This window comes from Lichenostomus cassidix, chromosome 20, assembly GCF_008360975.1.
Source record: "Lichenostomus cassidix isolate B80296 chromosome 20, HeHo_3.0, whole genome shotgun sequence".
Lineage (NCBI taxonomy): Eukaryota > Metazoa > Chordata > Aves > Passeriformes > Meliphagidae > Lichenostomus > Lichenostomus cassidix.
Window position 1 is genome coordinate 7,664,380 of NC_139500.1, and position 26,551 is coordinate 7,690,930.

The 26,551-nt window shown below is 42.8% G+C and overlaps 1 protein-coding gene across 2 annotated transcripts; it reads right to left on the reverse strand.

Moving 5' to 3' along the window:
- Window positions 1-1,528: 1,528 nt before the first annotated feature.
- Window positions 1,529-26,503, reverse strand: RPRD1B (regulation of nuclear pre-mRNA domain containing 1B). Of its 2 annotated transcripts, XM_085079289.1 has the most exons (8): window positions 26,185-26,503; window positions 24,561-24,690; window positions 23,368-23,501; window positions 17,327-17,439; window positions 15,378-15,504; window positions 14,137-14,312; window positions 5,355-5,410; window positions 3,885-4,019 (listed from the first exon to the last, which is right to left on the reverse strand). In XM_085079289.1, the coding sequence occupies exons 1-7, from the start codon at window positions 26,333-26,335 to the stop codon at window positions 5,378-5,380; spliced, it is 864 nt and encodes a 287-aa protein (XP_084935415.1). In that variant the 5' UTR covers window positions 26,336-26,503; the 3' UTR covers window positions 3,885-4,019; window positions 5,355-5,377. The 2 variants fall into 2 exon arrangements, with proteins under 2 accessions (XP_084935414.1, XP_084935415.1); XM_085079288.1 differs by lacking the exon at window positions 5,355-5,410 and having other exon boundaries at window positions 1,529-4,019; window positions 26,185-26,501.
- Between the last annotated feature and the right edge of the window lie 48 nt (window positions 26,504-26,551).

Consider the following 26,551-nt stretch of genomic DNA (forward strand, 5'->3'; position numbering starts at 1 on the left):
ATGGACTTGCAACCCCTGTCCAGAATCCAGCCTCAATGGCTGCTCTGCACCTGGGGGACATTTCTGTACCTAAGGTGCTCATTTTCCTTAAACATCCTCTTCCCACACTGGTTGGTCTTGGGGTTTCCTGGGTTTTGCCTCAAAGCCTGTGCAGGACCAGCACAACCATAATTCCATCTGCTCCAGCACACATGGAGACCTGTGAGGCCCTTGGCCTTTATTAAACTTCTTCCTATATGTTGTCACATGAGGGGTTACTGAAAATAAAAATACAGAACCTGTTTCCTACCTACTGTTGCCTTGCAGCAGGTGGGACAGAGGCAAAGGATGCCTGTGGCATGTCCCTAAAGCCAGTGACATCACTGGCAAATCAGTCTCCCAGTCTCAGTCCAAGAGCCTGGCGCCGTCTCTGCTGTGACATTTCATCCAAGTGTTTTACGAGGTCATTTTTTTTTTCCAGGGCATTAGGGACAGCTTATACTTTTTCTAGCTAATCCTAGGGATAAATATACATAAAGTTTGGAACAACCAGGGAACATATCAAAACTTGGCCCAAGTAAACAGACAAAGCCCACAGCATCCCGCCCTGGGCCAAAACATTGGCAGCACAACTGCCCACCCTCACCCTGCAGGAAGCCTCCATCACTCCGAGGCTCTGCCAGCCCTTCCTCATCACCATCACAACCTGGGATCTCACAGATTGACCTGCCAGTTAGTCAGGAGTGAGCTCCTCAACTTGTACAGGTGCATAAGCCACCATTCCTTGGTTACACAGAGTAGGGAATGCACACCACTGCACTGAGATACTGAACTGCAAAGACAGCTGCCTAACAGTCACATATTTTTGGAGGAGTTTGTTCCAGCTCTTAAAAAAACAACAAAAACCCGATTTGCAAAGTCAAGGAAGGACAGCCAGTACCTTGCTACATTTATGTCTTTGAAAACCCCACCTTAGTTTCTGCAACACCACACAAAGGTGGTTTTCACTGGGAGGAACCACACCAGCTCCCTCCTGTTCCTACAACACTGCCCAGCCTCTGCAGGGCTTTGTGAAAGCAGTGCTAAATATAGTCCCCTTAAGGCAAGATGTGTAAATCAGTATAAAACATAATCCGCTTTGCAGATACTCTCCAAGGCATATGAAACAATCACTGTTTGCCCACAGAGGCTGTTGCAGACTGGTTAATTGAAGAACCCCTAAGCCCCTGCCAAAAACTCCAGAATTAACTCCCAGGGCGATGCGAAGACCTCCAAAGCTGAGAGGCTTCAATCACACTGACCCTGCTGGAACAGCAGCTCCTGGTGCTCATGCAGGGAGGCACCTTTCCCACATTCCAGGTTTTGCTTTTATTTGTATTTTTTCCCAGAGTAACAACTGACATCTCCTCCAAAAATGCCACATTTCCACTCTGCATGGAAAACTGACATAAGGATCTCCTAAAGTCCCTGTCTGGGCTTTAGAGGGGTTAAAAATCCAAACAAGGCACAGGGTGCCAGAGCATTCAACAAAAAAGTAAAGACACTACTGTTCAATGACACCCTCTTTATTCAAAAATAGATATCTATGAGACATTTCAGAATATACTGCTGTCAAATGGCAGCCTATATGTCTAAATTAATTCCTAAGTCAATTCATATACAGATTTAAGCTTTTGTTAAAAAAGACACACTGTGGGGAAATCTGTTTAACCTTCAGAAAATGTCACCCAGTTCACCAGATGCCCTTTGCCCAAAAAGTAAAACAAATAAAATTAAAAACCACAAGACTTCATTTAAATTAAGCAAAATAAAACACACACATATATTCAGAAAAAAAAATCAAAACATTTCAATTAAAAAATAAAAAACAGACAGACAACTCTCTCACAGATCTGCCCAAAACACAAACATGAGATGCCAACACATTTGTCTACATCAGTTTTTGACAGCTTTTTTGTCCTATAATGGATACACATTCAATCAATGCTCAAAATAACTTGGTTTAAACAGCCTCAGGGTAACTCTGTGAGCTGACTCAGGATGGAAAAGAGTCTTTTGGTTTGGGTTCTTGAAGTTTGGTGGGGGGGTTTTCTGTTTTGTTTGTTTTTCATTTTTGGCAAAAGCAGAGAGAATGTACAGTGCTTTATCTAAGGTCTGGACCATAAAGGCTGCACAGTCAAAGTGACTCAGGGAACGGACAGTTCTGCCACTGCAAAAATTCCTGTAAACTAGAGAGAAAAAACACATTTGTTGGCTGGGCAGTGAGGGTGCAAGAAGCGTTAAAAAAGGACAAAAGGAAGAGTCAGTAGGAAAAGGACGTGAGCTTCTGAACAACTGAATGATCAAAAGATGCTGTATGTTGTTTGCTGTAACTGAATGCTGACCAGGCTACTGAACAGCCTGCAAAATAAATTAATGTGGAGCAGAATGAGTTTTGCATTTCTGCATTTTCCTCTCCTGGCTTTGACACCAGCAGCTCAAGTCCACAGGGAGGCACAGAGAGAGCACCTCAGCTCACTTCAGCCTCTGTTATAAAACCTGTGTTACCAGATCAAGCGTCTCAAGAAACAGAACCTGTTTTATAGTGAGATGTGCTAAATTTAAACAGAATTGTATCCAGATTGGAATGGTTCAGTGATCAGAGTCTACCTTGCCACACCTAACACACGAACTGAAATGTAACTACACCCCTGGCAGCTAAAACAGTAGCCAGCAACATAATGGAATTAAGAGCTTTTTAAATTTACCTTTTTTGCTTCTTACACTTTTCTTGATTGTAAAAATCAACTCACAATCTGTGACACAAAATTAAGTACATCCTTCTAATATCTACATGCATGGACATGGTACATGTGCATACAGGATATATGCATATATATGGGTCTATTTTCTATATAAATAAATTTTTATACCACATTTAACTTCTGTGCATCAGACAACTTCACTAAAGCGATGGAGAGAGTTTATATCATTGTATTTTAAATGTAACCATCCTGAGAGTAGAACTAACAGTGCCTGTCACAGGGACACCAGCAGCTGCCACACACCATTCCAGCCTCTCATGGTGTTAAAACAAAGCTTCCATCACCATCTACTTCCATATAATGAAGAGGAAAAATGTGGTATAAATCTAAGGTAGCTAGAACAAAATTTACTTCCACTCCCACTTAGGTAACATCCAGTTCTGCTTTGCTCAGCACAGTGTAACTTATGAGTCTACCTCTAGCTCACAAAGAAAAGCTGCTTGTTTTTATTGCCTGTGACTTCAATTTACATCCATGCCAAATGGGACCTACCTTCACATCAGGCCCACAGCAGTATGAGGAACTGCAGGTTTAGGAAAAAATCTTTCCCTGTACCATTGGTGAGCAGATGCCTTCCCCTGACCCCACCATGGCACAGGACCCACATGCACACACATCCCTACGAGGCTCATGAGCCACTCCACTGCTCCCAGAGATGGGGCTCAGAAACCCAACTAAAACAGACAAGACTTACTGAGAAATAATACAATATTTGTACATAGGGAAGATGCTGCATGGGCAACCTTCCTCTGGATGCTTCCCAGGTATGTGTGTACATGATTTGTGATCTTTGTGAGGGTAACAAGTGCTAAGAGCAAACAGCAACTAAAGAGGATGGGAAAAGATGAGAGAAGTTTGCCTAAATGGACCACCCCCACTCCTTTTAGAGCTCACAAAACTCACTCCTCTTCCTCCCCTCATGTGAGCCAGTGTACACAGAGAGGGTGAGGAGGAGCAGCCAAGAGGTTCAAAGCAGGGTCTGTAAGTTCCTTCCTACTGCAGATCTTGGAAGACTGGACTTCCAGACAATACCAGAGTCTTCTTACTTCTGCTGGTAATAATGGAAACTGGGGCACACAGCTTGCTCTAGTCTGTTGAAAACAGGTCCCCAGCAGATGGCAGAGGTGCCAGACCTCCTGTGACATTGGGCAGCAGTGACAGGTCTGGAAGGCTCTGGATGTGGGATTTCAGCTCCTTGCGCACTTGGGTTACCCGAGCAAGCTTCTGTTTATATTCCTGAGGGAAAGAGATAAAGAGAACAAAGATTAAGCACAGGTTAATTAACAGTGCTGTTAGTCAAGCCAGGAGTATCTTCCAAGTGAGGACTCACAGAAGGTAGCCAGGCCCTGGTGCTCTGAGCAACTGCTGGCACGACTGTGGACCCTGCCATCTGCCCCAAATTCACAGCCTGCCCACAGGCTCTGACATCCCTAACTAACCCTGCCCTGCCTTACTAATTTGATATGTAAAATGTCCCCAGAAGGGCACACACTGGGACCTGATAGAGCATTTGAGAGAACTGTCACTGCAGAGTTTCTTTATCCTTGTATTCTTCCCCAAATACTGACTCCCAGCTGCTGCCAGAGTGTTCCTCTGACACCCCTCCACTGCCAGAGGCCACAGGCTGAGGCACACCACAGGAATTACTATGCTGCCAAAATGCTCACTGCTTTCAAACTTGATAAATTCTAAACATTTAATTAATCCAATTTTCCCTTTCAAGTCATTAAATCAAACCCAAGTTTTGGTTGTCAAACAGGGTCTCCTTTATGAGCTCACATTACAACCCCAGCAGCTGTTCTGTGAGACTGGAGTGGCAGGAACACCATGGAAACACACGTAGGATCACTGAATGTAAAACAGGGAAAGGCACATCCACACTGGACACAGACACTAACACCTTCAGGATTTTATTACAGGGTAAAAAACAGCCAGTTAAAAATCCCTGAAGAGGAAACTTGCAAGTGGTTTTTCTACAAATGAGGTCTGGATTGAGCAGTAAAGTGCAGTAAGAAATCCCTATCCATGCACAGAAATTCCCTCAGGTCTCAGAGACACCAGTGACTCATGTGTCATAATGAGGAGAGCGAGAAGGAGTTTGGACCCTGAAAATGGAAGAAAGAACTGTGGCCAATTCTGTTGAGAGGCCACTTAAGAGCAGCCCAACACACATCCAAGTTATCCAATACAGAAGATTAATTAAAGACTGTTAATGTAATTTTCAAAGTTTTGTGATTCTATACATTCGCAACAGTCATAGAAGACAGCAACTGAAGGAATAAAACCCCAGCAGCACAGAATTTCGTTTGGAATGTGCCAGTCTTTACTCAGCTACATGTGGCCTACTTTTCATGGCACCTCCAGAATGCAGGAAACAATGAGCTTTAGAAAAGAGCCATAGACAAAACAGACTTCCACACAGACAGCTAGAATATCAATTTACTTTTCATTTCTTAATTACTTGGCAAAGAGAACAGAAGTTTGTATCTCTGAAGATCAAATAAAACTAGGCACATGTTTAATCAAAACATCTTTCTGAAGAGTTTACAGCTTTAATCCAGACTTTCTAACCTTCTCAGTGATGGAAATTCTCTTCACCTTCTCCAAACATCAAAGCACAGCAGTTCCTGTGGGGTTACAAGCAAGGAGTTTACACTCTCTGTATTTCATTATTTTGAATTAGAACAGTGAGCAGCCGTCAATCGCAACAACGCCCGATATCCCTGCAATGGCTATGTAAGTGTATCCCACACATTTCCTGCCAGCACCAAGTAAAAATGTCTTTTTTTTTTCAATCTTAAATCTTTTATGAGGCCCACTGAGTTAACATACCATCATAGCCAAACACTTCTGTTAACATACACAGGATATGCAGTGAAATAGTCAAGTCCAAACAAAGCCCTCCCAGCTCCGTGAACTGCAGGGTGCTGTTCTCATGCATAGAGAACAGTAACAAAAAAAAAAAAACCCTCAAGAGAAGGAGCGCACATTACTTTTGTGAGAATCTGTCTTGTTTTAATGAAAGACAGAATCAGGACCACAATAAGACTGCACCCACATCCCTAGTCATACTCTTTGGGGAATTCCTAAAGAGGGAAACAAGTCAAGAAAGTCATGAGATGAAGACAGAGGACAAAAACAAACACCCCAGATTCTTTAGCATTAACACAGAACAGCAGCAGATAAAGAGGGATGCCATGGAGGCACAGCATTCTGACACTTGGGATTCCTCTCAGAAAGAACATGGGAGCCAACCCTGGGGAAAGGGAGAGACAGTAGTCGGAGTGCTCAGCTCAGGGCTGGCACATCCCCAGTGCTGCAAGGCAGGAGACACCAGCACACCAGCTCCTGCACACACGGCAAGGAGAGCAGGAACATCTACTGTGCTACTGTACTCTAAATGCTGGCAGAGAGAAGGTGAAAAGGCTGGACTTGGAGATCCACTTGGAGACTTGGAGAAGAAAATCTAAAAAAATAGTTAAGAATTCATAATTCAGGCCATTGTCATGGAATGACGGATACCAAGCAAGGAAAGAATGGGCAGCATTTCCTCCTCAGGAATGCCAAACTGTCAAGAGTGAGTATCAGCAGGTATCTGGTTTTTCTGTAGTAATTCCCGCTAAAGATAGAATGAAAAAAAGAAGGGCAAGGCAGCTGGCAAGTCCTCCAGGTTTGATAAATGGGCAGTGAAGATGAAAAGAAGGTGCAAATTCCAGGCGTAAGCCAAGAAAATACCTTAACTATGGCTTGAATTGCCAAGATCCACACCAAACAATTACCAGTTTATGGATCCAATTATGGATCCACATAAAACAATTCTGTAAAAACAGGTAAAGCCTCCATGGAAAGATGAATGTCCTGCCATTTTCAGGGCAAAACTGATGGGAGGACCAGGATCCACCACTTCTCATGGACAGTCAGGACTGGAATGCGATGGCTTTTGAGCTGAAGATGATTTGCGTGACCATTACAGTAATGTTAGATGCAAACAACATTCCTTCCCCAATGGAGCTACTTATGGGAGGGAGAATCTTGCCAATGCCTTCCCTGACAGCCCAGTTCTCATAAAACACACTGACAAATGAAGAACCACCAAGACGTGTCCAAACCACACTACTGCTGGCAAACATACAGACTTAGGAGCAATTCCTCTGAAAATTAACAGCATCAACCAGCTTCCAGATTCATAATTAACAGCTTCAACTGTTTAGGAAATTATTGCTCTTAGCATGTCCTTATTTTCAGTGATACTCTACATTGAGGGCTACATAGAACAATGAGTTATCAGAAATACCCTCCCAATTTGAAGAGGGACTACATATGATGACAAAAAATAAAAATCAAGTCACCTTAAGAACCATGTTCCTTTCAAATTAAGTAATTCCACCTTACTAGTAGGTAAATGCAAGCATTATCTAGTCCACAGCAAAAGCCTAAATCCCACTTGTTAAAAAAAATAAGAGAGAGAAAAGATTCTCACACGGAAAAGGCAGCAACAGCCCCCAAACCCTTTAAAACTGGCTCAGAAAAACATCACTAAATTCAGGAATGGAAACTAAGGGAGTAATCCAGAAACTGAGATTTCCTAGAATAGATGAATACTTATTGCACAGATTGGATACACAACACAGAGCGTGGTAGAAAACTGCTCCATGCTTAACCCTCTCCATCCCTCTGGACCTGAGATGCTGTGCTGACTCCTGGCAGAGTTGTCAAGGAATGGAGAGACCATGAGCTAGAGATGGGACAGGGAATGCTGGCTGCTCCCCTCAAGAATACATGGCAGCAGAGACATGGAACTCCCTTCCAGCTTGAGGGCTTTGCTTTTTCCACATGTTCTGGCCATATTCTGCAATGTGGGACTCTGGAAGCAGGTTTTATGGGACACCATGTTTTTCATGCAGCCTGGAAACTGCACCTTGCAGATTTTTCCGTAAGGTCCTTCCATTCCGTGAAACTGAACAACGTGAAGTGCAGTCAAAAGAAGCTGCTGCTTTCCGAGGCCTTTGTTTGTACTCTATGTTGAGCTAATTGCCTCACTGCTCAGTAGGCTTATATTAAGATTAATAGCATTTGGATGCTATTTGCTTTTTTTAGATGAAATAATGAGATCTCTGCTGTAAGCAGGAGTTTCAGGATGATACAGGAAAATACTGGCACTGTGCCACAAGGATGCATTTGCTAATCAACATTCCCTTTCAATGCATAGCATTCTACATCCTCAGTGGCCAAGAGAATTAGATACTCAGTCCTTGAAACAAATGCAAAATCAGAATTAACTACCACTGAATGAATCTGACAGAGTGTTTCATTCCAAAGCAGCCTTGCTTGAACATTATAGAACTGACTGTAATCAACATGACAGGAAATTCATCCTGAGCACCGCTGCGTGGCCTGGTTCACCTTGTTGCGTTCCACAGCACGCATTTCAGCTTATTTTGGCTCAGAGTGTGCACTGGACACGTCCTCTCCTGTGCAGGGTCGAGCAGGAACATGCTGTAAGTCATCACAGCAATTGCATCTACTGAAAAAACATCTAGCTAAGCATTAATGAGAATTTGGAAAATGAATAGGAAGAGCAGCCAGTCAGGCGCAGTTTTGATATGCTGCAGCTTGAGCCAGCTGTAGGAAAGCAAAAGACCACAAGTCAGGGGAAAAATCCATCAGAGGCTCGGCAGAAATTTGGAGGGTATGTAGTAAAGTGAGAGGTCTGACTCTGTGATTACATGTTCAGGTAAAAACCCTCTTTAAAAATATTAAATACACCACAGTACTGAAGCAAGTTGATTAGGTTAGCTTCTGCTCCTTGCCACTTAACCTATGTAAAGTATTTTTAAAACATACTCACTAGAAAAAGAACAGAAAGGAAAATTTCTGCCAGTCCACAAGTTCAGAACCCCCTCAAAAGCAAAGTGAAACCAAATGCCAGGGTGAAGCCAGCTTTCCCCATTCTGCAGCAGCAGAAACCCAGCAAATCTGAGTTTTTATCTAAAAAATGCAGTCCAGGAATCAGAGCTTGAATGATATATTTCCTTACAGAGCCTTCAGTTCATTTTCAGACCTTAAATTTGTTCAGTCTTGCTCTTTTAAATTTGACAAGGCTTCTTTCTTCTGCGGCATCGTTCATCACACTTCAGCAGAGATGGTGTTTCTGCTCTTGGCAGAATTACACGCTCTGAAACCGTAACTCGTTTCCTTGCTCTCCTCTTTGTTTAGAGCAGCAGAAGAAACAGCAGTAGAGGCCTCCACACAGCATTTCTGCTGCTGCTGGGGATGCCCCAGCCTCTGCAATGTTCAAAAGCTCTCAGAAAGGGCTCAGGCTGCCACTGTATGATGGACACAAACCCTCATTTGCTGAATAACCTTCCAGAAATAAACACTGAGGGGGTGCATTTGATGTTCACAACAAAAATCAACATTTAGGGCACAAGCCAACAGCTACATATTCACCTCTCCAAGCATCTCAGTGCTTTTGCAGCTAAGCAAGAGAGTGGTCATACACTCATTCACTTCATGCACAAAAACACTGTATGTTATAATATTATTATTTTTGGTTTTACTGTTTAGCATGATTCTGTTTGCAGCACTACAGTAATTATAAATACAAGCACCTATAAAGTGAAGGAATTGTACCTTTGCATCACGCAAAGAAACACAGCTGTTGCCTCAAGCCATACATGGCCCAACAGACCCACTTTCCCTGCTGTTGTCAGCTCATCACATCCCCACAGAGCAGCCTGTGCTCTTGTCCCACACCCAGAGGCACCAGTGGCTCACAGCTGGCAGGACTGGTGCACAGCTGAGCATTTCTTGCCCCAGTATTCACCAGTTTGGTACTATGGAGCCCAGAGTGATGCTGTGTCTGGGCGCTCCAGCTCAGGATCTCCTTGCCTGGGGCACAGAGCTGACCCCCCTCTGCTGCTGGTTCCCACAGCTGCTCCTGCCACTTCACGCATGTAAAGTACTGACAATTTTGTCTCCTGGCAGGAACCCTAAAAATTCATCTCCTGTTTCACTGTCTAAACCACTGAAATGAATATACCACACAACCCAAGAATTCCTGTCTGAGGGAAGCAGCAGCCACAAAGCCGTGCCAACACTGACACGCTACAGAGACCCAGGCAGTGGAAGCAGTGCAGCAATAAATTGCCTATTAACCCACTGAACTAAATTGTATTTCAAGAAAATGTGTAGTGCTGGGCAGTCCAGAAAACCTCAAGTGAGAGTGCACTTCATCCCTCAGAGATGCATTATCAAAGAAGGCTTGCAAATTTGTGTGGGCACAGCATTAACACCTTATTAAAGGTGCCTTGAAGCCATGAATATTAAAACCCACAAACATCTAAAAACCCCCAGAGCTCTCAGCAGGACTCTAAGTGACAATTTTTCAGCTGCAGCCAAGACTCAGAATATTTCCCCTGAACTGGATCTTAAATACAGTCTGTTCTTTAGATTTATAGCTGCAGACATGTAAACACACACTTACTTGAGTGCACACACCCCTCCATACACACTGCCCTACATACACGTACTGTCTGTGCTACAACATGTTCCTCATGTCACCCTTCACAAACACAGGTACAGAAGGTATGTGGAAAAACTGCAGTCACCAACTGCAAATCAAACCAAAAATTCTGAATGCAAAATATTTTATTTTTTCTGCTTCTTCCCCCCCTGCCATTAAAATAACCGTCCCTCCACTCACTGCATGTTTTCTACAGTCAGCAGCTATTTCAGGTACACATGAAGCTTCCACACAATTTGCCATTTCCTTGCACTACTTTTCCTTGGTTCTTCCAGTCTCATCTATTTATCTGACTTCTTTTTACAGCTGCCTTGTACACCAACGCAGGATGTTCTCCCTGCTACATTTCAGTTTTACACAAACTAACTCCCTGGATTTTTTTCTCCTTGCCCACCATGCATTCCAGAAGAGTGCTCTGACTTCAAAAGACAATTCTCCTTGAAGTTCTGCAGGCTCAGGTGCTGGAGGACAAAAACCCTCCCCAGCTGATTGTGCTCTGTAATTGTAATGGGGCAGCAATAGCCAAAAATAACACAAATCAGGAAACTTCCATTAGAAGTTCAATACTAATGTGAGATACAAGGACACCTTATCTCATTCTTATAGAAACAACAGTTCCTGGTTCTACGCCTGTCTGAAAGAAGTTTTTATTTCCTGTCATCTGCTATTGTGAATGTCCAGGCCACCTCTGATCCATCCCAGCCATGGAAGATCAAACAGCAGCTGCAGTATCAAGCCCACAATTGCTGAACAAGATGAAGCACCATTTAAAAAGAAATTCAGTATTCAGCTGTTGAATGACATTATCCCCCATACCTTTCAGGAAGTTAACCTGAGGAATACTTACCTTTGAAAATATATGCCTTGTTATAGCCTATTTAGTATCAGTTTGGGGCCAGCTGATTTCACTGACTGATAGAATGAAGGAGAATCTACCCTTTTCAGTGCTCTTGGACCACAATGAAAACACCACAAGACCACTCCCAGGATAAAGCAATCCTAATTATTACACTTTGATTTTTCTTCCATTGCTACCCTAAACCCAGAGTTTGTCCATATTTTATGATCTTCAGGCTCTGTGCCAGCTCTCTCCCTTCAAATCACCGTTGCTTTATTGCCCCTCACTGTTTCAGTCCTTACTCGTGCCAGCTGTATCCATGCTGATGTGTAATTCCTTTCCAAAGCCACCTTCCTCAGCAGTGTCCCTCAATTAAAACAGCTTTTCTGCAACTGATGACAAGAGCTCTGTCACAGGGGTTTGACATGCAGAGTATTCTAAGCATTAGCCCACAAGACACAAACACACTGAGTTTATGTTTGTTTTGACAATTTGCTGTTTCATGAGGGACAGCATTAACAGGATTAGTAAACAACTGTAGCTCTTTAGACCACAAAAGCTGCTTTACAAAAAGACACAGATTAGCTACTTTCATTGCTATCACAGTGAAAGACTTTGCAAGTAAATAAAATACAAAAAACATCCAGAGTAATTTCCAAATTAGATTATTTCCATCTCTTAAAATATTTTTATTACTGTCAGAAGCCCCTCTCCCCAACCAGCCGCTTAAATGAGGATGACGAAGTAAGCAATCCATCTTCCATCCAAACACACCCTCTCATCTAAGTCAGGAAACTTATAGCACAAGAGGAAAAACTCATAGTACCAAAGATTCTGGAAAAGATACCTCAAGAGAGCAAAGCCTACAATGAGTAGGTATGTAAAATTAGATTGTTTTAAGTTATTTTCTCATTTCAGACTTTGCCTGAGTAAATGTTTTGGTTTTTTAATACATTTTTAATTGCTACAAGAGTTTCAGATCCTTCTAGTAAAATGCTTATTAGCACTACAAAGAAAAATCCAGGCTTATCAATACTGTGAGAACATCAAAGACTCAAACAAAACTGATAAGCAGATCTGGCCTGCCTTATCTATAACCAGCATCTTCCACTGTTTATTAACCCTCTACAAGGGCAGAACAATGGAACGCTGTAATCAGGCAACATCCCTCACTGAGGTTTGAGAGCTGACACGAATATCAATCGTGCCTCATGTGCACTCTTGGAGTGGCATTTCCTGCAACTCTGTTTAGACTGCTACAGCACTGAGGGTACCTTGTCTGGCAGAATGACAAAGATGCCAACCTAAACAGATATTTAATAAGATCCTAATATTTAAATAAGATCGTTCTTTATTTTCTAATGTAGTGAAGAACTGTGTTTACACCTAATAGAGAGCAAGCAGCCTGTCCCGTTGCCATCAGCAGGATTACTACCATTAACAAAGCAGCTCAGCCAGCAAAACACTTTATTTTCAGGATTACATTTCTGCCTCTGCCAGAGTTACCATTTTCAAGTAACATTCCTTACCAAAAGGATATTTTCCAAACAAAAAACCTCCACAATTGTCACAACATTTCAGCTAGCGCATTAGAAATTTTAATTTTATGTTGTCATTATAGATTTCTCAGTTTCACAGTCTCAAACTGACTCCAAATTATGAATTGGTCTGGGCTTTTTAAAACGTGACTGTGCAGCATTTTGCTACCTCTTTATTGCCTTTTTTAAAAGCAAACAGCAGTGTGTCTGTCATTTACGTATTTTTTTTACATACACATCTATGCTTCTACTAGACAGGTCTTTCTTTAAGCAAGAAAAACAACTAAACCTGACCACAGACTTCCACAGAAAAATCAGTTGCCATCAGGATTTGGTTTCATGGCATCATCTGCATCCATGTCTGAAAGTGTTTTTTACTGACTCAGTCATAAGACTGACGCTATGCTTGAAGAAATTCAGTCACAAGGCATTGAGAAGCTCCAATATAAACACAGGGCAAAGAAAACACTCCAAATGAAATTTATCTGAGAACAATGTTGCCGAGCTGTCAGAGGATGAGGTTTGCCATGAGAGTAAACAGTCTGCAATTGCTGCAGCACAGTCTCCTTCCAGGAGATTTTGTCCTCCACATCCCCTCCCATCCACCCTGCAGCAGCTGCTCATCACCAGCACCGTGGTGCAGAGAAGCCCTTAATGTGCCGCCAAGGGGCAGTTTAGCAGATGGCAGAGTGACATACAACCACAGTCATTAATTAAACTCCTCGCTAGTCCCACAACGTGCTGCTGAAAGAACTTCCATGGAGAAGGCACGTTTTGGATAAACAGCTGTAAACAGCTGGCTGCACAGCCTCAAACAGCACTGGGCCGAGCAGGGGGGCTCAGCTCAGCCAGGCTTTTTTTGGGGTCCTGCCCTCCCTGTTCAAAGGAGCTGCACAGAAGACACTAATAATTGTCTTTCACTATCAGCCCCATGTACACTCCACCACAGAAGCTGTAGGTAAGTGGCTGTTAAAGGACGGAGAGCAGAAGATCTGGCTTAAACTGCTTCCCCTAATCAAGCAGGGGCTCAAGAGGCAGATGAAGGATACCCAACCGTCAGAAAAAGAATAACAAAAACACCAAGCAATATAAAAAAAACCCAGCTACTTACGGCAAAGGGGGGTTGGCTCTTGGAAAAGGAGGATTTTGTAAAAAGGTAAAGTATGTGTTAGGCAAGTCTGTTTTTCTTTATGAAGTATAGAGCTCTGGGCCTTCCAGGTGCATTGAAACATCTAGACTGAACATCAGAACAGATTTGCACTCTCCAGGTATGACACTGCTGTCTTACCCATCTTACTCCAAGTGTCAAGATAACTAGAACCTAGATAACCTAGAACCAAATGCAAAGATAACACCTGGAATCACCTCCCTCGGGAGAAACTCACTGATAAGGTGTCCAAGGGGAGTGTTTGGTGAGCCGGTTGTTTTGCCAACCCTGGTAACAGCACTCACCTCCAGCTTCTTCTCCTTCTCCGTGAGCACATCCTTCTGGTTCTGGGTGTACTCGATGAGCATCCGCGCCAGCTGGCGTCGGTCCTCCAGCTCGGCCGCCAGCCGCCCATTGTACTCGGCCAGCAGCAGACACGCCTCGTCCACCGTCTTCGACAGCCGCTCCGCGGCCTCTTTGTCTGCGTGCAAAAGCGTTGGGTGATTTAGAGGACAAAGTTTAAAACTTCCAATTGTTGACAGAAGGGCTGCAATTCATGAGCCGCAGGCACAATAGCATCTTGTTCGTAAATATACTTCTGGCTTGACAGGAGAATAAGAGCTGTTATCACAGGGATGTACAGGAAATAAGACACACACCCTTCATGGGCTGTATTTTAGACACTGACATAACTGACTGCATTTTATCCTCGCGGAGATGTCAGTGAAGAGTGGGGTATAAATCTATGAATAGTCAGCCTCTATGAACATGTTAATTAAAATGTTAGGAAGCAGCTTCAGTAAACAAATCAGGTGGCTTCCACATTTAAACACAGTGTGGACTTGTTAATTCCTCTTTTATCTGAATAATTTCAAATGTATTGACAGAAGCCTAGGAATTGCACATAGTCCAGTTGGACACTGGAAGAATATATTATAAAGAACCGAATAAATGATACTTCATAATGAGTTCTAAATTAAAACTACCTCCAGGAATAAGAGTCAAATCAGTTCAACCTTTAAATGCTTCTATTAAAATTACTTTTCAAATGCAATTTCAAAAGTTAATTTAAACAAAGACTGACAGATTAATGGGGGTAGAAATTTGCCTTTCCCATAGCAATCAAAGAGTATGTGTGTACTCAGCAGTCTGGTAGAACTCAAAAATGTATCAATCAAGAGTATGTGTGTACTCAGCACAGTCTGATAAAACCTCAAGATATCTTAACAGTTGATGTGTTCAAAAGCAAACAGATCCACTTGAGAACTCTGGCCCAATTTCCTTTATATTCTTGCAAAACGCTGACGACGTTCTCAAAGTACAAAAGCCTCAGTCCAAGCCACAAAAATGGAAGCAGCTATGTAAGTTTAATCTTCAATGTTACTTTACAGGATTGCTATCTGTTAATTACCTCGGAACTACAAAGCAAGGACACAAAAGCAGGAATTCACTCCACCATACATTGTGATTATTTTCTTAAAAAGCCCACACTTTGATTTCTAAGTTATTCTTTGGACCTGTGTTCATTCATCTTCCAGTCTCATACCTGTAATTTTCTCCAGTAATGAAACATCTTGAACTTCCTGAGGCAGGGAAGCAATTTTCTGCCGCACTGTCGCATCTCCTGACGCTGCATTTTCCAGGTCTTGTAGGGCTTTGATCAAATCCTCCGTCTACAAGACAAGTGAGCAAACAGTAAAACCAGGTAGCCTTAACCACATCCACTTCCCAGGGATGTGGCCAATGCAGATGAGCTCACCCACCTCTGAAAGCCACCATTTGGGGAATATTTTCTTCAAGTAATCTTTAAACTGTTGCTTTCTAACACAGGGAGCATTCACTGAGTTTACACTATCCCAGTGTTTAGCAACTCCTGCATAACTACAGGAGGGTCAACCTTTCCAAGACTCTGCAAAGGGAAACTTCTCAGTCCAATTAAGAGAAGTGATAATTTAAGACATAGGTGAAAAGGACATAACCACAATAGCCTGAGATAACCACCAGCCCTGTATGCTGTCTCAAGCTGAGACTGTATCTTCCACCCAAGCACCCCATGACAGTCTCTTCACCCCACAAGAGTGTACAGGCACATTTTTGTTCTTTTCCAAAGCTGCATTCCGACAGATCAAAAATACCCAACCCCAAATTTCCATCAGCCCAAACAAAACTGTATCAGATTTCCATCATGACAAGGTTTAGAATTCTGTAACCTGTTACTAACCATAGACTCCAATGATGACAAAAGCTCTTCCTAAAAAGCAAACTTTGTAATGCCCTGATTTGGCAAAGCCATGGCTGTCCTCAAACAGCTCCCTGCAAGCACACAGCTTTCTGCAACTGAACTGGGCTCCCCTGTGTCCCCTCAGCTCATCTCTCAGCTGGCTTCAATGCACTGAGAAAAGATGTGTCAGTTTGAATTAATTCACTCAAAATGCATCCAAACTTAAAAAATACATGGATGAGGACAGCTCTAGGAAGACCATCCCTGAAATGTTATATTTCCTCCTTGCTCCAAAGAAAAATTTAAACAGAGAAACTCCCTGAACAGGAAGAACAGAGTGTTGCTTTTTTGTTTAAAAAATACTGGACTATGGGAGGTTTTTAAAACAGAACACTAGGCTCATAAACACAACCACTGATTATTAAACTACAGTTCAATAGTTTGAAAACTAATGAAAACACTGACAAATTTTAAATAAATATTTTCTTAATCTGAAAAACAAAGAGGTCCATTACCTAACATTTACTACTTCCTTGCAAACTGCAATGATTTCCAATAACAATGTTTATAATCAAGAGAAACCATAAGCTGCAAGGCATCTGGAGGTAAAAACAACAACAAAATTTTCACTTATTTCCTTGACAACTGTTATTTATTTTTATTTTTCAATGTTTACAGTTTACCAGATGGATGGTGTAATTTTTTATCCTCTTCAAATAGACTCTGGGTTAACATATGTTCATTCTGTAGCCTCAAATGGCCGCAATGATTTTCTATTTCATTCCAACTATTTCCACACCAGTAACACTTGAGCCTCTAAAGTCTTCAGAGCTCATTTTCCTACCAGTTCCATACAAACCTAACAAAGCTGTGCTTTCTAATAACTTATGGAAAGAGATGGCCTACAAAAGAAAATTGTGTATTAACTGTGTCACAGCTTTAGGTTTTAGAGGTTACACACTGATCTTAAAAAGAATTTAAAATACGGCCTGTTCTTCTAACAGTCTTTTGAGATTCTTTCCTAGCAGCACTATTCAGACCTTGGGTTAGACTACGTGGAATTGCTCAGAAGTGACACACTATTGGAATAGGAAAAAAGAATCTGTTGCATTTCACATGGACTCCTCAACCTCAAACTGCATCTCTCCACTAAATCCATTTCACTTGTTGTCAGCTCCACCTTGTGGCTGTGACACAGGGGAGGTGGTTGTGACACAGGGGAGGTGGCTGTGTGGCTTCCAGAGCTCCTCCCACGCTCATCCCATCTCACATACCAGCAGTGGACCAGCACTAGGGTCTTGGGGTGAGTAGCTCCCAGGGTAGTCATCATCTTCCTCCTCTTGTATTTGCTGGAAAGTTCGCTTCAGAGACTTCTTCTCCTCTGCAACTGAAGACATAGAAACAACTCATTTGGATGCCAGATCTGCCCACCTTAATCCATCTCTACTTCAAAGAATTACACCAGATGGATACTCTGATGATGAAGCTCTCTAGAGAATGACCAGAGCTGGACTTTAAAGCTGGCATCATATTCCAAACACTCAAATGCAAAACAGCAGTAAAAGGTTGATTTTGCCCCCTCATGTATCTCTGTACATGCCAGAACTAGGATACACACGAGCAGCATGCATTTCATACCTGTTTGTGTCTTCTACACTGAAAGTAGAAAAGGCAAATAAATGTGCTATTTGTCAATAAATGACAGATTTTAACCCTGCTCAGATGCTCTGGCTAACACTGAGTGTGCAAGTAAGGATTTCTTTCAGCAGAAATGAAGCACTGATGTGAAGGTACACACGGACAGAAGAATTTCAAATTATCTTTCTGTATCAAGTATATGCTCTCGGTGGTCCCACAATCAACAGAGTAATTGCTGGTTATTCAGCCTTCCACTCTTTCATCAAAATAAGGGCTTCAGAACAGCTCTGTGAAACTACACTCTGTGAAACTACTACTCTGTGAAAGCTCTAAGATGTGACAGCAACAACAGCAGTGGGCAGAGCATGAACTGACCTCCAAGCAGGTAACCTGCAGCACTTCAGAAACAGGGATGCCAAAGCAGGTCAGCACTGGTTAAATGAACCTCAGGGTGGCAAACATTAGCTTGAAAGGGAAAGGACAGTTTATTTAATGAGTCAGAAGTCTTAATGAAGCCTTTGATCCAGCCACAGAACCTTCAAAAGAAGGTAGATCATTTTTCAGACTTGCCACCCAAGTCAATAAGGTCCAGGGCAATTTGTAAGAAATCTTTGGACAGTCTTAAGAACATCTATTCAATGGAATCAAGTCTTGCCAAGATAATCATGGAATTCAAGAACAGACTCTGTACATACTTTGATTTACAAGAAAATCCAAGATCACTCAATTAAAAAAAAAAAAAACAGACTGTTCCATTAGAATGAGGAACTAAACAGAAAGCTCTGTCCTTATATGCACTTTTGCTTGCCTTGTCAGGTGGGACATATGAAAGGACTTCATTTTTAATGGATAGAAATCAGAGGTACTGTTACATCCTGCCCACTGGGGGAAGAGCTGAACAACTTCCCGAGGCAGACACAAACACATCTGTCAGAGAACAGACTCACTCCATATAAGGTAAAGCAGAGCAGAAAAGTTAACCTAAATCAAATGCATTGCTGATGTTTGCTAGAACAAAGCTATCTAGACTAGATAAAGGGACAGTTTAATTATTGTATGTATCCAACTGATGTGTGAGTGCTTGACAATCTGACTGACAAGCCAGTGAGACACCAGATCAACAATGAAAACAGCTGCTGTCCACTGAGGCCTGCGAGAAACACGAGTTGAGTCAAACAGGAGATAAGCAGTTGATAAAGTGGCCAAAGAGATAATTTAAAAATTCCCAGCCCAACACAATGGGCCATCAGTATTTATTATTTGTATGTACTTATCATAAAATAATTAACCAACAGAGGATAAACACAAGCCAACCAACAGAAGAATGCGTGACCATTGAAATCACACAAGTGAAAATTAAAATGAGAGCTGGGATTCAAATTGCTGAAGAGTTATTCCTGCTGTGTTGCCAACTGGTCTACCACAAGACACAGCATTATACTTGCTCACCACTCTAACACAGAGGATTCAGAATTCATTGAATATTCCATCTGAACAAGGCCAAGTGAGTCTGACTGGAACTGCTCTGAAGCACATGGTGCTGAAGACCTGCAGACCTAAGCATCAGACACTGGAGAATTCTAGAAACACCACCTCAATTTCATCAAAATAGGAAAAAGCTACCCTCATTTATTTTTAAACCCAAGAGCATGTGGAGCAAAAGGACCCCTGAAAGAACACAAGCACAGCACAGATAACACACCTTGCTTGGGTAACTTTCCAAATCTGTCAGCCAGAACTAATTTAACCACCACAGTCTACCCTACCAGAAAAGCCTGTCAAATCCAGCCAGAGAAGGGGAAAACAAGTATCTAGAGCATCCAAAATTGATCAGAATGTAACACATTCCTAAAACAATCAAGATATTCTTGTAGAATACAGACAGCTTCTGCCAGGAAAATCAAGAGCCCACCTTGACACAGATATAATGAAGACAGAGAAGCCCCTACCACTAACGAAGGTGGCTCTCCTGCTCTGCTGTGCTCTTTACAGCTCAGAAACTGAACTACTCCCTAAAAGCCTCCAAAGGGCAAAGCGCTCTCCATTTCTCAAAAACGACAGACAGCTGTTCTCCTAACAGCCCTGCAGTGACACTACAGGTTGTTGTTGCCTTGCTGTTGCAGAGTCCACAGATACCTGCTAAAGTATTTCTGCACCAATTTTTATGCTTCAAATCACCTCCAGTGGCTTGAGGAAGGTTACAGTGTCAAAGGCCTTGCTGACAACTATGAGCTTTTCCTGTCAGCTGGCCACCTGGGGGTCCTTCCCATCTCAGGTGCTCATCTTTTTGTTCTTATCTCTTGACGACTGATTTTAGAGGTAAACAGGCTTCTATATGATCCAGCAGCCCCTCAAACCGTTCCAACCCCTTCTCTCTTTGGGGGTAGATTACTTGTGGTTGCTGAAGTTCTCACTACAATTTATATATTTGTTGGTAGCCTCTCCTGGGGTGAGCATAACTGGACCTGAGCTGCTCCAAAACCATGCTTAGTCCTGTGTCCAAGTGCCTTTATTTCAGCTTCCTTCAGAAGCCTCCCTGCCTGCTCCCCTCTCTGTTCTTCTCCATATTTTAATACAAGTCTGGCTTTCTGTGCCAGAATTTGCAACATAAACACAATGAGAGCAGTCGGGGAGCAGCTCAGTTCTGTGTTAAGAGTGACACATTCCTACATCACAGCACACTCAAGGACCTCCTTCAACAGCCTATTACAAAGGCAACAAAAAGAAAACACATCAGCTATATCAGTTGTATTGCCTGAAGGGCTCCACATCAAACCTTTAAGACCTAGTTTTTCCAGTCTTTGAGAGAAATGGGTGGTTTTTCTCTTCCCTATTGCTTGTAAAAAGAAACATTCTAATAAAAACTAGATTAATGAGAAAGCAAATGCAAGCCTAACGAATACATTTAGAGATAAAACAATGTATCAATATTCAAAAGCTCATTTCCATGCATATGCATATCTCCTTAAGGAACTCGAAAGACTAAAATCTGGTAGTCAGCTGCACCACTGAGCAGTCAAACCAGGGAATACAATGCTTAGAAAGGGCTGGTTCTCTTACCCCTCTGTCTCTCTGAAGGGAAATCAGCTCTGTTCCACAGCAGGAACTCAGCATGTGCAGACAACTGAATTGCTGTGCTTTACGCAAGGCCTTACTACTCACAAAACAAGAAACAAACTGTACCACTGAAATACTCACTGATGAGCTTTAAAGACTTATTTCCTCATGGATACAGGACTCTGCTGCATTTTGGCAAGTCTCACAACTCTAAGTGGTGTTCTCAAGACAAGCAGAGCCATCCTGGTCAAGAGAGAAGCACTCACCAGCCCAGGAATTTAAGACACTGCGTATGAAAAATCCACAGAGAACTACCTGCACTGACCTGCTGCCATCCCTTGGGCTGAAGAATAGTTGTTATCACAGAACCAGGTGCTACCAACAGCACCAGATGCTCTTAAGGAGCTCTAACATTTTAACAGCACAGCTTGCACCAATCTATAGACACTAGTATTTCCAATTTCTCAGCTGTGTCTTCCTTGGGTGTCCACAAACCCAGAAAGCCAGAAGGGGTTTGAAGAAGCACTGGATTATGATTTTCCACATTTACAACAACTGTTCTATCTGTAAACCAGCACACCTTAATCTCCATCTTGCTTACATTCAGTGCTTGAAAATGGAATACAGTAACCACAACAAAGTTGCCTGCAACCCACCAGAAACTCAAACATCAATTTCTTAGAAATCCATAAAACCCCCAGGTGAAACTAGCTCTTACCATCAATAAGCTAATTTGCACACACACCAGTCAAAACAAGGAAAAAACCCAAAGGATAACTGTGTTGAAGTTTTCAAAGTTCTTTTTCTCTTAAAAATCTCAATTTCTTTTTGAACATGAATTGACAAGGCAGCAACATTCACACTCATGAAAAGACCTGAACTTTCCTCCAAATAAAAGCTACTACATTAACATCTCTAATTACCCAGACAAAAACTAAGTTTCTTGCCAACTGAAGCTGTGCACACAGCAGCTCTTAAAGGGGTTGTATTCCTTCACTCTGCTTCCCACAGACAAAGGTCTGTTACTCTTAGGAAATTTAATTTTGTACAAATGTTTTTAAGTTGAGAAGACATCAGTAGCAGAAGTGGTCGATACCATGAGCAAAAGGGAAAAGACACCGAGGTACAGCTGGTTGCCAACTGACCAGGAAATAACACATGGTATCAATTACCAATGCATTTAGATTCAAAGTTAAACACCTGTGAAACACCCAGGTACATTAAATTAAGTTTCAAATCCTCAATTAATCAGGTCAGGATTATCACTAGTGTGATAATCCTGACCTGGTAACACAGATAACCCAGAGGTGCCTCATTCACTGCACCCAGAAAAGAGGAACCCAAATATGAGCCACTTCATGCAGAGACTGTTCACCTTCAGCCCTCAGTGCACAGATTCCCTCTGCCTCCACACAGATGGGACAACCCCTTTGGTCAGGGCAGTTGGCTCATAACATTTGGGGAAAAAAATGGCAAAAATCACCTTCCAAAAGTCATACTTCAATCAGGGGCAGGTGGAAGGGCTCTGGTGTGAGCTGCTAAGGCACCCATCCATCAGCTCTGCCCAAAGCAGTGTGTGAAAAAACACAAAGCTACAACCAGAGATGTTTTCACATACAGGTCTCATTTATGCTCACATCTTCATATTAATTCTACATTAAATACCAACTCAATCAGACCTTGCCTTCACCACCTAAGAATGGCATAAGAGCCCTTTACTAATGACCAAACCAACTCTCTCACACCCTCACAGCCCTACAGGGAATAGAAAAAAATATGACCAAAGCAGCAATGTCATTCCAGCTCATTTGAAGACACTGACGCTTCACAGAATCATACACTGGGTTAATGGAAGGGACCTTAAAGGCCATTCCAACCCCCCTGCCATGGGCAGGTACATCTGCCACTAGACCAGCTTGCTCAGGCCTCCATCCAACCTGGACTTGAACACTTCAAGGAATGGAGCATCCACTTACTTCAGCTGCAAGGTGGACAAACATTCCCTTAACCAGAACACTCTTGATTTTTAATGTCCCTCACATTCCATACTTTAGGCATCCCACTGCTCCCCTCTTTCCACTGGAGCACTTCCAGTGAAGCACTTCCAAGTACTACAGAAAAGGCAAGATCTGCCAAAGCAGTATCAAAGCACAATAAACACAAGCTTACGCTCAGTTTCTCACATGCCTCATGCAGTAATAAGGTTATACCTGAGATGTCCTAATGATATTAAATGATGCAAAGTTAGAGTTTTCCCCAAATGACATCAGCTGGTGTAAGAAAGAAAAGAGACTAGACAAGCCTTTCGGGCATATATTCCAGACTTCAATTATTCAAAACTCCTTGCTGCATAATAATAAAATACAGTAACCATGGAAACAACTAATACAAGAATAAAAACATAAAGAGTATTGATTAAGACATTCTAATAACCCAGCTGAGCAGTCTCAGAGATGCAGAGTAGGACATTTGACTTGAGGTGGACACAACAGTTCCCTGCATGACTGACTTGCCTTCACCCCAAAAGGCAGCCCTGGAGCACAAGACAACTCAACTAACAGAGCTCAACTCATGCACCAATTTAAAAACAAAACACACATTACAAGCAACATGCATTTACCTTTTGTTTGGGGGCTGTTGGAATCTTCCATAGACAGTTTGAGCTGCTGTATGAACTCGCTGCCATACACACTCCTCTCCTGCCAGATGTTCAGCAATCGTTCCAAGGGCTTCTTGCAGCCCTCATCTGCTTCTCTGTTCAAAGATTAGGAAATCATTGTAGCTCAGCTGATCAACACTCCTTATGTTTTCAGAGAGCATCTTCCAAACTGGCAGCTGCACCCATTGCAATATGTGAACATTTGGAGAGAATCTTGCTCATATTGTCTGGGACAAACTGTGCAGAACACATTTGTGTCAAATTTTCCCCTTTATTTGACCTAAAGATTGTCTGGAAGTGCCCCACATTCCCACCTCAAAGTAAAGGCAGGAAAAGTTGTGGAAGAAAAAACTTGCTATCATTCAGAATTTGCAATAAGAGTTTAAAAAATACCCCCAAGCTGACAAGTTTACAACTCAGAGTATTAACTTTAAACAGTTGTTTCAGTCAATAACATCCCAATTAAAAGCAGGTTGATTGGATCATTAGGCACTTAAATGCACTCAGAGTGTGCACTGACAGTTAGACAGCCCTCCAGAACAGACAACAAACAACCAGAGCATTAATGTTGTCTAGCTGAGATAACAGGAATTATTACCAAACAACATTGTAACAGTGCATTTTTGACAAAAGGGAAGAAGTGATGCAGCCACCACCTTTTGTATGAAATTCTTCCTTCCTCCAGCAAGGATATTACTGATCAGGTAACCATTAGAACAAGCACAAAGAAACTGTGCTCAAACCAAAAGGCTGGTGAGAATCCAGTGACCCAAAACATCAGCTCTTTTAAAGTCTCCTGGCAATGGGGCAGAGCATTCATTATGTGGCTTTAATAAACACACACCCAACTGTTCAATTCCACTGCCTGTGGAGAGATCTGCCAGATCTTTTGGTAACAATTGAAATAAAGTCCATAGGAGCTGCACATAAAGAACAAACACGTGAAGCTGAGAGGGACTGGCTCACACACAAACAATGTTGCACATACAGACTGAACAGTCCCCAGCCACAAAACAGTCAGTCCAATCTCTACTAGAGAGAGTGTACAAGCACCCCTGAGACTTAAAAAAAACCTAAAACCTAACTGAATTAAACTTAGAATAACAAGAATGCAAACCCCTAGAGAGGAAAGCTAAAGAAATACAGCAACATACCTGGCAACATGAGAAAATGCATCCACAAGAACAGATTCAAATTCCCTGGTAAATTCAGGACCTTTCCTCTTACTGTTCTGGATGACATCATTTGCTAAATATAGGAAAGTAAGTTTCCTACTTGATTTTGCTGAGAAAGGGGGAAAAAAAAAAGAAAAGAAGAAAGAAAAAAAAATGAGAGCTTGCATTTATTTCTCACTTCTTTCACCTGGAATCATTAACAGGACTCTCAAAAGTTTTTTATAGCTTTGCAGTCTAAAAACAAAGTTCAAAACATTTCCATGTTACCAAGGCAAATCAGGGGCTTTCAAGTCAAGTAGTTCTCAACCTACTCACTTCTGATCTTTTTTAACTAATTCATAAAACAAACATGAGTTTAATGCCTTTTGTGTACAGTGACACAACTCTGAAAAAAGTTGTGTAATAAATTTTAAACACGATTAAAACAAGCTGTTCTAACCCACAAGCAAATAAATAAAACAATTGATTTATTTTTTATTAACTAACTTCAGGAAAAACACTTGGCGAAAACCCTATAACTCAGAACAGAGTGAAACTGTAGCAGAAAGTGAATGTGGAGACTCAAATATTTTCCAAACATCAGACTTCTATATACCTTAACTTTTCCTATTTTGACACCATCAGTTTCTACTTCACAATGGCAGAACTGGGGGGATTTAGTTTTCTCCAGAGCAAAACAGCCATGAACAGAGAGGAGGCAGGAAACAAAAGTGCTCATTTCCACAACACGGCAAACTCAAAAAAACTTTCATAAAAATTCATTAAAAAACATATAAATGGCAACAACTAGCAATCACACAGAAGACACTCCAGCTGCTCCAAGGGGCTCACAGAGCTGGTGCCCGCAGTGGGAATGGTGACACTGGCTGCTTTCAGAGCTGCACTTGGCGACAGGGCATCCACACAGAATCCCAGAGTGGTGTGGGTTGGAAGAGACCTTAAAGATCACCTCATTCCAAACCTCTGCCAGCAGCAGGAACACCTTCAGCTAGGCATTGACAGTCTCCCTTGACTTCAGGATGAAGCCATCTGGGAAATTACCTTTAGGTAATCTCCAAGAAAAACGAGCATAAAATGTTTCTGGATGATAGCTGTAAAACTCTTTGGTGCTTTCTACAACTAATTATTCTTCGCTTCTCTTCTCTCCCAAATTCTGTAATGGGTGAATTGTACGAATCCAAACGCAACATTAAAAAACGGAGCCGAACAACCAGAGCACTTCCAAGTTCCCCTGAGCACGCCCAGGCGAACGTAACTCGTCCATCTCTTGTTTTACCAAAAAACAAACTTTTTTTAACCGAACTGCCCACCGAACTGAGCATCCTCTCCCTCTCAACCCACACCGGGCCGCTCCTCCATCCTCCGCCTTCCCAAAAACGCCGCCTGTATCATCGGAATACACGCCTAACATGCGGTATTCCCCGCAAAGTTTGTAAACAACAGCAGGGAAACAGCTCCCAGAAACTCCCGGGGCACCAACTTCTCCCGGTGCCGAGCCGCGGAGCTCCGCGAGGAGGAACCGGCCGCGCTCACCGGCAGCTCCATGGTACCCTCGGGGCAGGGGCTGCCGGAGCGGCCCCCGCCGGACAAACCCCCCGCGCACCTTTGCGCAGCTCCCGGTGCCACACGGCGACGATGGGCCCCGCGTGCTTGCGGTGGTGGATGAGCCACAGCGAGAGCGTCTGCACGCTCTGCTGGGAGTTACTCAACTCCGACAGCTTCTTCTCCAGCGCCGACTCCGAGAAGGAGGACATGGGGCCGGGGCTGCTCCGCCCGCGGGGGGGGCGCGGCGCGGCCTCACCGACAACAACCCGCCGGGCCCGCCGCCACAAGATGGCCGCCCGCGCCCTGACCCCGCCGCGGGGCGAGGGGCGGCATCGTACGGAGCGCCGGAGGGAGCCGGCCCGCACGGCGAGCGCGCGCGGCGCATGCGCAACCGCGATCGGCGCCTGCGCACTGCGAGCACTCGC